This window comes from Dicentrarchus labrax, unplaced genomic scaffold (genome assembly GCF_905237075.1).
Source record: "Dicentrarchus labrax unplaced genomic scaffold, dlabrax2021, whole genome shotgun sequence".
In the NCBI taxonomy this organism is placed as follows: domain Eukaryota; kingdom Metazoa; phylum Chordata; class Actinopteri; family Moronidae; genus Dicentrarchus; species Dicentrarchus labrax.
The window spans coordinates 3,010,373-3,023,395 of record NW_026136723.1 but is presented as its reverse complement, the minus strand read 5'-3'; the positions used below and the strand labels follow the sequence as shown (position 1 = coordinate 3,023,395).

General features: G+C 41.0%; 1 protein-coding gene across 4 annotated transcripts in view; it reads left to right on the top strand.

The window, feature by feature from the left end:
* Positions 1-13,023, top strand: part of LOC127358019 (carcinoembryonic antigen-related cell adhesion molecule 5) — a 34,002-nt gene that overhangs the window by 10,158 nt on the left and 10,821 nt on the right. For 2 of the 4 annotated variants that reach the window (XM_051390845.1, XM_051390842.1), the window contains exons 2-8: positions 1,088-1,417; positions 4,647-4,810; positions 5,129-5,255; positions 6,609-6,887; positions 8,691-8,969; positions 9,348-9,602; positions 10,293-10,407. In XM_051390845.1, coding sequence (XP_051246805.1) covers positions 1,088-1,417; positions 4,647-4,810; positions 5,129-5,255; positions 6,609-6,887; positions 8,691-8,969; positions 9,348-9,602; positions 10,293-10,407 — 1,549 coding nt within the window. Of the gene's footprint in view, positions 1-669; positions 829-1,087; positions 1,418-4,646; positions 4,811-5,128; positions 5,256-6,608; positions 6,888-8,690; positions 8,970-9,347; positions 9,603-10,292; positions 10,408-13,023 lie in introns of those variants that run through there. The other 2 variants (XM_051390843.1, XM_051390844.1) reach the window with 2 other exon arrangements.

Below are 13,023 nucleotides of genomic sequence, written 5' to 3'. Positions count from 1 at the left end.
ATTTGCAAATAAAACAGTTGATTGATTTCTAATGCTACCTTTAGATATTTCAGTTCAGTAATGTTTTTGAGTTTTTTTTCACTTGGGGGTTTTTCCAAGCAAATATATGTGATTGTGATTTAATCATGGGGACTAAGGGTGACCCGGCGTATACATACTTGCATAAAACATATCTTTACAGGAAAAGCTTCTTGTGACGTCTGAGTTGTAATTCTTGGTGGTGTTGTATTTTATTCTCTATATATGTTATAACAGTGTTTTGTACGGTTACTTATATTGTACCTTTTGTTGTTTGTTTGTTTTTATCTCATTTATTTTGCCAAACACTTTGTAACCTTGTTTAGATGAGTGCTATACAAATAAAAATATTATAATCGGCATATATCTCTCTAAGTCTCCATGACACCTTCTGGACACCCCATTCATATATATTCATAGATCCGCCCCTGATCAGTAAAATGCATTGTTTTTGTTTTTGTTTTATATTTACTGTTTATAATGTTTCCATTTGTTGAAACTCTCGAATGACAGTTTGAGTGAAACAGAAACTCCACTCTGAGCTACAAGAATGATTCAATGAAAATGACTCACATCATCATCATAACAGTGACGGGTGTGTGTGTGTGTGTGTGTGTGTGTGTGTGTGAGGCGTAATAAGGGGAGTGTGTGTGTGTGTGTGTGTGTGTGTGTTCACCTTGTCTGGGTGTGTCCCTCTAAAAGCAGCAGGTACTGCCGCACTCTGGTCTCTGTCTCTGCTGGAAACACTTGAACCGTACAGGATGGATCTGTTCGCCTTTAAGACGCTTCTGTTTCTGCTCTCTTTTATTGGTAAGAAGAAATAAACTCTCTCACTGTCTGCTGAAGCTGCACATTGAGCTGGGATTTATATCATTTATGTATTTTTATTGATGTTACTGCGTTTCTACCGTCTGTGTGGGGAAACCTGGTTCTCTGTCGTTCAGATCAAATGTTTTCTCTGAACCAGAGTTAAGTATAAGTGTCGGATACTTTATGACTTTATGATTCAGGTAGTTTTATAATGTTGCAGTTCTGTTGAGGTCTGACTTTGTCCCTTCCTGCCCCTCAGGATGCTGTGCTGGGACTGACATCCTACCGACTGGTCCCGTGGACGCGATTTTGGGGAGAAATGTGACTCTAAAGACCCTGCTTGACAAACCAGAGTTCTCCTTTCTGGTCTGGAATTTCAACGGCGGGACTGAGGCAGTTAATGTTGTCACCGTGACTAAAACTGCGCTGAAAGTGAACCCAGATTACCAGGGAAGAGTGTCGGTTAACCGGACCAACGGATACCTGACCCTGGCGTCCCTGAAGGCGGATGATAGTGGAGATTATAGCCTCACCTTGACAACAGAAACGGCTGATACTACAACCGGAGAGATAAAGCTCAGAGTTCTGGGTGAGTCATTTCTTTACACTTACTTATACACCTGCCAATGTGTCTTTATTGAAGATCTTTTTTTCAAACTAAGATTATATCTCGGCCGAATTGAACAGTGTGTATTCAGAAAACAGTTTTAATGACACATCTGGATGCTTGCACTGTCTCTGTGGACCACTGTCGCGTTAAAGTGCCTGCTTTAATAATGTTGTTCGGTCTACGGGTCCTTTCAAAGGACATGCGGGTGTTTTTATGACATCACTTTTATTAATATAAATGCTTATTGGACTGTATAGGCGCCGAGTTGACCGCCGGATCCTACTGATCCAGAAAAGGTGCTTCAGCGTGTGTTTTTGTGCTCTGAACGTCTCTCTGAAGCAATCACAGCTACAATTACTAGGATTTGTAACGCAGTTTGGTTCAGTTCGGAAGCGCCAGCCACACCTGTGTAGAGCCACGGAGTGCAGATATCCCTGCGCCACCATAAAATCTTAAGTGAGCAGTTTAGGCGTCGCTTAGCAACCACACAGAGTAGCCGCCACTCGAGGACTATATTCCCCGGCGGAGGAAAATAGTTTCCACTTTTCTCCATTAGTTTAAGCATATGTTGAACATTTGAGCTGTATGCCTCATTCGGCGTGGTGCCAAATAAGCTTTTATTGTGAAATGGCTGTACATTAAGTGCCTTTAGTGAGTCCAGTAATTCATCCAGCATTTTTTTTCCTGTTCATCAAGTTGCGGCTTTATAACCTGATTCGATCGAGAAAGCAACAGGAAAAAGCAGGAAGAGCAGCAGCTTCTTGCACTGTACTACTTAAGGGTGTGGCTCCTGATACTGTACCTCCCTGGTTGAGTGAGTGTGTGTGTGTTTAGGTTCAGATGGGGGGGAGGGGGGGTGTGCTAATCCTGTTGACACGCTCCTTTATGCTTCATGTTTCATGCTGTTTTCAATAATACTGGTGAGACTTTACAGCCGTCAGACACTGTGGAAATGTTGCTTCAAAGCTTTGTGTGTGCGGGTTTTTGTTACCTGTTGGGGACCTTGTCTGGACACTGACCTTGTCGGGACCAGAAGTCCTTGTGGGGACGTTGTTAGGGTTCAGGTTACGGTGTGAATTGAAGGTTAAAGTTAAGGTCAGTGTTAGGCTGTCCATGATGAATGAAATCAAAGGAATGTCCCAACAAGAATATTTGTGCAAACTTGTGTGAGTATGTGTGTGTGGCCTGACTTAGACTATATTTGGGAGCATATTTCAAACTAAAGATCAGTTATTTGGGCACATATCGGTGTCCCGATTAGGTTAAGGGTGAGTCTCCAGGAAGTGGATGTAAGTGTATGTAATGACATAAGTAAGTTTTGCTGCACATTTCCTGCTTATCTTTGCTTTATTTATTCATCAGTCACTAAACGAGACCCTTAAAGGTTCAGTCTGTAGGATTTAAGGCCATAAAGTGGTGTAGTTGCAGATCCCTAACATCACCCAGGAGAACCTATGGTTGAACTGAATGTTAGAAAAATGCCCCTATCTAGAGCCAGTGTTTGATTTGTTTCTTTTGGTCTACTGTAGAAATATGGCGCCCTCAATTACAAGCTACCTGCGGCTTTAGTTAATGTTCCTGTATTCAGGTGACTGTACACTAATAAATAGATAGTTATGCATATTATATTCATTTTCTGCTATTAGATCCTCCTGAATGTTACACAGTGGAGCTTTACTAGAAGATGGGACTATATATGTCTCTTTCATCTTTTAACCAGCTTCAAAATGTGGTTGTCTCTTCAACATAGATTAGCCTAGCACGTAGTATATCTAAGTACAGGAAAGGAGGAAGTTGATCAAGTCGTGCTCAACTGTTATTGGAGCACTGAGCAAAAAGGGGCGGGACTTATGACGAGTCAAATGATTAATCAGCTTGTCCAACCAGGGTTATTTCAACTAAATGATATCAGTTTGAATCTTTATTTATCAAAGGATGGTTGGCAGTGGAGCCTGCATGCGTTTTCCCAGAATTCCTTCTGACTCATTCATATAGTTACCCTCATTTCCTCACATCGACCCGTAAAACCACACACTTAACAAACACTCAGAACAAAACCTCCACTGTCTTTATGTTTGTTTTTTTTAGTCTCTTCCTTTTGCACCAGAGTGGATCTCTGCAGGGAAATTTAGTTTCTAAAAATCCTCAAAGTATTTGAAGTTCATGGATGTGTGTTTCTCCGCTGTCGGAACTGGTTACCACTCCTTCATATTGTTCCCACACACCTACTGTTGCCTAATCATCAATAAACAACACGCACATTTAGAAATGGAGCTCCGGGATTATTGAGAACGAGTCCAGCAGGTCTAGTCACTGCGATTTCTCTGACATCTTCATTCACTCCATTCAAATGTTGATTTTAGAGCACAATTACGACTGTGTGAAGAGAAATCGGCCCCAGGCGAGCGCGTTGTTGAATCGTCCACCTCCACATTTAATCATACTGACATTAACCGCTCATTTGTAGGAGGATTTCATCAACAAAACTACTGATTACTTTAATCTCAATGGAAAGATCCACCCTGAAATACTTGGACAGTCCTCCAAATTTGACGTTTGGCAGTTTAGTTGGTTTCTTCTGCTGTAACTGACTAAATGTAGACAGGATGGCGGGACTTTTTTTGGGTGCACAGTGTGTTTCTGGCATGAACAAATAAAAGCCTGTTGCTAATAAAAGCTGGATAAAAAATATGGTTCGTAATTCAGCGTAATGTCTACTGCATTAGTTCAATCTGCAAAACAGTAGCATTTCTTCATGACACTACTGTCAACAAAGCTCAACACTTTTTGTACATATTTCACAGGTGTTTGAGCTGCTGCTAATGTGAAAAATATCTGTGCAGGAAGTGATGAGTTTCATTGACAGTGATTGGAAAAAACCACAAAGTAGAACCAACTACTGTCAAATCTGTTGTTGCACTGATGGAAAACATAAGGAGTTTATCAAAGACAGCAGTAAACATTGAGGGTGTGTTGAGTTTTTATTAACAAAATAAAAGCAGGAACAGATCAGAAAACTAAAATATGATGGAAAATATTCTTTCAAAAACTGGGAAAACTGTTGATATCTTTTTATTTACTGGCTGTATCTCACTGAGCCCCCTCCTTTTCTCTGATAATTTTTTTCTCCCACATTCAAATCAGTTAATGAAACAGTTCATTCATTTGTTCCTCATGCAAAACAACCTTACACTTCTTCTTCCTGCAGAGCCAGTGTCTGGTGTGGTCATCAAGTCCAGCGTGCCAGAGGCAATCGAGAAGAAAGACACCGTGGTTCTGACCTGCTCCGCCAAAGGCTCCTTCCTCAAGTTCACCTGGCTCAACGGTACCACGCCCATCGTGGTCGACGGCAATCGGCTGTCAGTGGAAGGGGTCAGATTTAAAAAAAAATAATGTTTGCTGTAAAGGCTGCAACTAACAACTAATGACTTTTCAAACTCAATAGATTGATCGTTTGGTCCATAAAATGTCCAACAGGGATGTCGTCAAAGGTCCAGTGTGTAAAATTTTGTTCAGGATCTATTGTCAGAAATAATATCCATAGGTATGTTTTCATTAGTGTATAATCACCTGAATATCCTCTTCTACAAGGCGGACTCTGCCATGTAGAAGAGGACCTGAAGAGGCTGCAGACCCCTGCGTTAATGAAAGTATAACTGATGTATTTTCTGTTTTTCGACTGAATTACAGAAGGAGCTGTCCAGTGCGCTGACCATCAGAAATGTTTACAGGACAGACCTGGTTGGTCCCATCTACTGCAGAGTGGCAAACAACCTGGAGACGGAGAACAGCGCCCCCTTCAACCTCACCGTCTACTGTAAGTACTGCAACCACGCTGCTCTTCCCACACAGGAAGTTACGGGTTTGGACTAAAACTAAATAAAACTTAGAGACTTAAAAACTACAAAACTATAATATAATATATTGTTACACTCCTACTGGGCAGTGCCTGTATAATGTTATATTTAATGTAATTACGCCCACATTGTTTGCTTGACAGCTGGAGTCTCTTTAAAAGACTAATCCGCCGATTTATCATTCCTATGACATTCATTACAGTCCACTAAAGAAAAGGATAATAATTAATGCAGCAGAACCAGAAATATTGTCTTTTTCATTCCACCAGAGCCATCCATTCTGATGGCAGTTAAACAGTTTCTCCATTCATTTATTTACTCTACTCATTGTTTGAAACCCTGTGTTTCACTGAATGAGCTCCACACCTGTTGGACAACAAAGGTCAGACGTGAGTCAGTCGCTGTCACTCCTTCACACCCCAGCAGGTCATTTGTTAGCGATAGTTTCACTGTTTTTTTTTACTCTGAATCACACTGATGTCTGACCTTTGACAGATTTACTGGTTATGACTTTAAACCTCGTCAGATTCCTAAAACGCTATAACTGGGTGTCTTGTGACTCCTGCAGTTTAGATTGTGGCGTGTGTTTGCAGGGCTCTCCCTCTCTCTCAGCTTGTACTAAAACCACACTATGTACATAGCAGCCCGCACTTCCACTCCTTCCCCATGACTAACCTGAAAGGCAGTGAAACCGCACCGACCGCTGGTTAACCCTGTTATTAATTAATCTAAACCCTCACTGCCTCAGCTCAGGAGCTGTGTTTAATGTGGTCTGGCTTCATGTTAAAGTCATATTTAGGGACCGTGAGCAGCTACAACATGAAGATGTGCATGAAAATGCCTTTTTACAACATTTTGCATCTTTAGAAGTAACTTTTTTTTGTCATAATAAATTAGAACTTAACATTTAGCTAAATGTAAGTATTTAATCTGACTTGGTATCAGCACACACAAAATGATTTAAAGGTTATATATTTGAAATTCACTTGCCACTAAATGTCGAGCACAAGCATCTCTGACAGAACAATGGACACTACAAGCAACCAGACTCCATTGACATAACCAGTAATTATACTTAGCAGATAATCATAAAACCCCATTGAAAGTGGACGGAACCTTTGTTTGTCTTTCCAACAATCACCAACTCTGGTTTGGTTGAAATAAATCCTTAATTCACTGACGTAGATGATAAAAACAGCAGTTTCATTTGTGAGACAAAAACAGTTGATGAGAAGTTGTAGTGTAGTAAAAACAGAAACCAACAGCCGATAGATTATCTGACAATCGTGGCAACCATTTATTTATTTCCACAGACGGACCAGAGGCTGTCACCATCACTCCTTCGAAGACTCCCCTGGTCCTCAAATCCGGCACCAACTTCAGCCTGACCTGTTCGGCCGTCTCCAGCCCACCCGCCACATTCACCTGGTACCACAACAATACGATTATGGAGATCGGAGGTCCCCTACTGACTCTGGAAAAGATCAAAGAACATGGATTGGGGGACAAAGAGGAACCCTACATGTGCAAGGCTGAAAACACCAAAACCAAAGGCACTGTCGCTTCTTCTGCTGTTTCCATTCGTGTGATGGGTGAGTAACCGGACTCAGCTCTCTGAGGATTTGAGGTTTAAGTCGTAACATGTAGCGTGATGCCAGATGTTGTTTCTTTACAGCCAATCAATGAACCGTATAACGTAGTAAGACAGAAGCCATCGAGAAAAGCCTTCAGTGTCGTTCTTTGCTAATTTTTTAATGAATAAATACTCTTCATTTCTCATTTAACTGATCTACGCTAACCTCGTTAGCAGCCACCATTGTTGTTTTAGAGCAAACATCTCACAGAGACCTAGCGTTAATCCATGCCCATAGCTCAGAGAGTAGCTACCAGTAGTTCCTCAGAAGATGCTGATTGGTCTGCACCACTGTGGCAGTTCCTCTAACGGCCACTAGAGGCTGGCTCCAGGAGTGAGTCACTCTCCATAAGGCCCAATATTAAAATGTTTAAGTTTACAGCAGAAATAAACATGTTTGCAGCCTGGTAAAAACAACAGTTTTGGACTCTGGAGCTAATTTGCCCTTTCATAAGCCTCAGCTGCACTTTGTGTTTAGCAATATGCTAACATTTTGAACTAACAGTGAACACGGTAAACTGTCACTGAGAATGAGGCAGAAGTTCACTGGGATTCCACCAACAGACAGCTGGAAAAAAGGCAGACTGAAACCTTTTCTTGTCTCGGTCACATACCTTGGAGGCACGAGACTGTTGAATGGTATGTAGAGACCCACAGCAGAAACATGTCAAAGTTTTTGCTTTTGAGGTGTTGAAAATTTGTGTAACCCAGCAAAAGTTCAACATGAACTTGTGCTGTCTGTAATTACCACCAAGGAATTCCTCTTCTTGTATTTGGAGGATGCTGTTTTGAAGTTGGCGACAAACTATTTGTGTGTGTGTGTGTGTGTGTGTGTGTGTGTGTGTGTGTGTGTGTGTGTGTGTGTGTGTGTGTGTGTGTGTGTGTGTGTGTGTGTGTGTGTGTGAAACCTGCTGGGTTGGAGGATGGTCTTACATTACGCCCTGAAGAGTTTCTGTGTTTTTTTTCCGGATGATAAGAGAGCAGAGGAATTTGCATGAAAAAGGAAACATTTTATTTTGGTGACAGTAGAGTATGTGGTGACCTACATTATAGCAGGAAATGGGGGGTGGGAATTTTTTGGGAATCACAAAGTTTGCTCAATTTCAACTTTCTGTAGGAATTGGGTATTATTTTTTATGTTAGTATTTGATATATTTCATAGGACTTTAAAGAAAATCTTATGTTAACATGTTTTGGTCCCTGGTATTTAAGCAAGTAGAGTATTATATTTATATATTTCTGCAGAGTCTGTCAGTAGAAGTTATATAATATATAATAAGAGCTCAATTTAAAGAGAGTACACCTTTAAAACTATGCAGTGGTCTGTGTTTGTGCCGTGTTGTTTTCTGTGATAGATGAAATAGCATCCAGGAAGTCTAATTTGAGTAACAGACAAATGCAAAGAGTGTGAACGTTTATCAGATGAGGAAACACGGAGTTGTAATACTACGAGACTTTCACAACTCTGGAAAGGTTTTATGGTGACAATCATTTTATTGTCGGTTGTAACAATCACAGGGCAACTGGAGGAAGTTTGAAAGACTTTGGGGTTTAACAGGATTAAGAACACTATCCAGTTGCATGATGGGAAATGTAGGATCCAGTGTTTTTGAGTGTTTTAAGATATCAACACTTTTCAACTCTCTTTCCATTTTTCCAAGCAATCGAATGAAATCAAAGATAAAAATGAACATATAGTAGTAAAATATATATAATACAAATAAACCCTCTCTCTCTCTCTCTCTCCCATTGATGTTTACAGAGGGCATCTCAGGTGTTACAGTCACCGGTCCGAAGGCTGTCCTTATCGCTGACAACAGCACGGCCAACATCAGCTGCCAGGCAGCAGCTGGCGTAGTGGAGAAGAGGTCCTGGATGAAAGACGGCAAGCCTCTAGCTGCCAGTGCCCGTGTGGTGTTTTCCAGTGACCAGAGCTCCGTGATGATCAACCCGGTGCAGAAAGAGGACAACGGAGAGTACAAGTGTGAGCTCAGCAACCACGTCAGCACGGCCCAAAACTCCTACAAGATGGTGGTCAACTGTGAGTGTTTGGTTAAGAACATGTGGTGGATGTCAGGTTTTATGGTTTTACATCAGGTTTTTCCTAGCAGAGATTTATTTTTATAGCACTTTTATGACCAGACCTCAGTCAGATGTCCATAAAAATGCTTTCAAATTCACATAAACTGCGTATATATACCCATGTTATAATAATTATTAGGTAAACAGACTGATATGAGTTGACTCTGATATACTACATGTGGATATTGTCAAATGTTATCAACTGTAAGTCTAGTTATTGTACATTTTGCATGTACAGTACAAAGGAGAGTTGAAGTGTTAAATCTGTATAGAAATGTAAAAACTACTATTTCTTGACATTAAACCCAAATAATAAACCTCTCCGTTTTAACTCCAGACGGTCCCGAAGCAGCGATGGTGAAGGGTGAAGAGAAGGTCGAAGTGAATGAAGAAGTGACGCTCACATGCTCTGCCGTCTCCGTCCCTCCCGCCAACTTCACCTGGAAGTTCAACGGAACAGCGACCAATGTCAAAGGGCCCACGTATGTCATCCCAGGGGCTGCTTACAAAAACAGCGGAACGTACACATGCGAGGCGAACAACGTTGTCACCGGCAAGACCACCATGCACACCCACACGCTGTCCGTCAATGGTAAGATCCATGTTCAGATAGGATACCTCTAAAACTGACTGAATTCCTGTCAAACCTGTCAAGTGTGACATTGTAGATGTCCTAAATTGGCCACCATACAGAGGATAAACTTCTTTGATTTGGCTAACTTGTTCTTGCTAATGTTAGCATGCTACAATGCATAATGTTACTGTGTTTATTGTTAAATTAAACTTTTTATTTCTGTTTTATATATTATTTATTCAGTTTTATTTTCATTCTTACGAGCAGCAGCATAGGCGTTCCTCTTTTCTCATCCTGATTATCTCATGTTGGAATGTGACTTTTCATTTCCGTTAAGTCTTTAAAATGCCTGTCGTATATGTACAGTATCAGAGTCAGTTATCACTTTCACAGAAGTTACTCACCAGTCTGCCACCCACAATCTAGACTCACATCTTCATTTCCTCACTGTGGTTTCTGCTCAGAGACATGAAGCTGTGTTTGAACATTACAGCAGTCAACACACAGTGTTGACAGTAAATATAAAATATAAATTACAGTAGCTTTAAAAAGATGCTGTTTTTGTTTATTTACAGATGTCTGTCAGAATATTATACGTCCGTATTTTCATTATGATCATGATTTTGAATTAAGTGTATTTACATTGACACACATTAATTCCCTCTCAGCAGGAGATCAAGATTATAAATCTTATTGTTGATTTTACAGCAGAGGGAACATTGGACGGTCTCTCAGACGGAGCCATCGCTGGAATCGTCATCGCCGTCCTCGTCGCTCTCGGTGCCGCCATCGGCTTAATCATCTACTGCAGGCAGAAAGTACCGTAAGTGCCCCCTCTAAAGTCATAATCTGGGCCATGAAGTCAGGGCTGTGCCTGGGTGACGGACTTGAGACAATGAGAACTGTGGTTTTAACTCGAGTTCTCACAGCAATCAGGTTTTGATGTGCAGGGGAAACTGGGGGTGTGGGTTGCCAAACTAGTTTCAGTGTGGTTAGGGTTAGGGTCATGAGAAAGCAGAGTAAAGTGAGAAAACTAAAGGGTCTAGTATGCTCAAAACCAACTAGTTTGTAGGACATATTGTCTTTTGTCCAACTGTGCACACTTCCAAAAAATCTCTCGTGGAAGACTTTTGGTGTGTCCCACTCGGTTAAATCTTACTGTGATAAAAATGATTACAGATTTTGCATTGTATTTGTGTCAGGGTCAGTAGACATTGCTGCTGGCTTTGCAGAAGCAACATCACACAAAAATTTTAGACAATTTCTAGACAGAGATTGTTGTTACTTGAGTTGGAGAACAGAAGGTGTTAAATGTTGTACAGATTGTAAAGCCCCTTGAGTCAAATTACAAGTAATTTTGGGCTATACAAATAAAATTTAACTTGCCGTGAGGCAAGTAAATAATGAACTGCATAAAAGCCTTTCCTGGGAAGGTTTTCCTCCAGATTTAGGCCTCTGAATTTGGGTGATCAGGCCTGGCTCACAGTCAGTGCGAGGTCAAGGCTCTGTGTAGACCATGCTATCAAACTAGGGAGGCTGGGGAAATGTCTTTTTTGAGCTTTGTCGTGTTGAAACAGGAAAGAGACACAAACTGTTGATACAAAGTTGGAAGAACAGTAAGATATCAGTTTTCCCTTCACTGGAGCTAACAGACTTAACCCAAACCTAAAATGGACCCTAGTCTGTCCACATACTTTTGGCCAAGGAGAGAAAGGAGTGTTATTAGTGCTTTGGTTGTTTATACATTTCATAGCAGCCTTTTGTCACTGAAACAGGAAATATTTCTGCATTTCTTTACAGTTTTTCCAGTAGTTTCTTCACGCTGTGATTTCATGCTTCAGTGTTAAAATGTCTGTCAGTACAGGGCAGATATGTGTGTGTCTGTGTGTGTTTATCTGACCCTCCGTGTTGGAGTCTGCGTGTTTCTGTAGCATATCTGTCAGTTTGTGCGTCTGTATGTATCTCATGTCTGCCACTTCCTGACCTTCTAGGAAATTCTTTTCATTCCTCTCACGCCTTGGCGTCTTGCAACATGTTAGACTAATGTACACACACAAATGCACTCTGTGTAGGGCTGCCACACCCTGCTGCACTGTTGCAACAGTAACTGTCATCTAACTGTTTGTGTCTCGTTGCTGCACTGGCAGATCTTTACTTTAAGAGTTCAAAATGAGGCAAAAGCAACTGGGAGAAGCTGGAGTTGACAAAACCATCTCACGTGGGCCATTTAGTAGTTGTCCTGTAGCTTTTGATCATATCCTGTAATCTTCATCAGCAGATTAGTGTCCCAATGAGTTCAACTCAGACTGTTTGAGGGAACTGATTAAACCGTTTAAGTTTATAAACTCAAGAAATGTAGTTCATTTAGTTCATTGCAGCAATTCCATTCAGTTAATAGAACTTAAAACCAGTAAGTCTTTACACTTTGGGGATAATAATATTCAAGCACTTTGGATCTCCCGGTCAAAAAGATGCTATATAAATAAAGCTTTACTTACTTACTTACTAATTATTTAATTGTTAAGTTACTTCTTTTATTAAGATATGCTTTTTTACAGTGTCGATGTCAGTTGTTCAGTATTCCTTATTTTTTCTCTGTACTTGAAGGACTTTTCGACTATGTTGGCTTAAAAGCTGAGGTGTAACATTCTTGTCTGAGGAAACGGCTGCATCAACTATGAACTTTGTAGATTCATTTTGTCCAAGAAGAGCTGTAGATGTACTCAAACTGCAACATGTCCTAAGTTTTGATCTGGTAAAATCCGGGAACTATAAACTGTGACAGGAGGATCTTGTATAGACACATAGATTAAGAGTTCTGAAAGAACTTGAACATTAGACTCAGAAGTAGCGGTTGCAGTCACATGAAGCAACAGAGTGTGACGAGCTAGGCAGATTGAATCCTTTCACACCTGAACGACATTCTTCCCAAACAACGGCAGGGGCGGTGATGCAATCCTCTGCCACATCCTGTCAGATTTCAGCATATAGGAACCTGCCGTCCTGAAACAAGGAACAAACAGATGAGTCAGTGACAAACTCCGACAGGCCGAAACATTCCTGAGTTTGGCAATTTGAAACCAATAGTTTGCAGCTCCGACACACACGTTTGTTTTAGCAGTTTGTCGGCTCGTGTCGCAGGACATTTAAATCCACCGGTAGTGCTTTCCCTTCTCCTTCACTGTCCTTTCTTATTGGCAATCAGCGGCTCCGGAGCCCCTCTCAGGTGGCTCGCTGTTACTTTTTTTACGTTTTCATTCATAATGTTTTTGTAGGACTAAAGTGATTCTTACATTCAGTCATGCAGTCCAGACCTCACCTTTGCTCTATATTTTGCTCATTTGCGGTGGTTACTAGTCTTGAGTCTCCTTAGCTAGAGAATTTAATGGAGATACCAATTCCGATACCTTAACTTAGCATATCGGCTGATTCTGGGTCT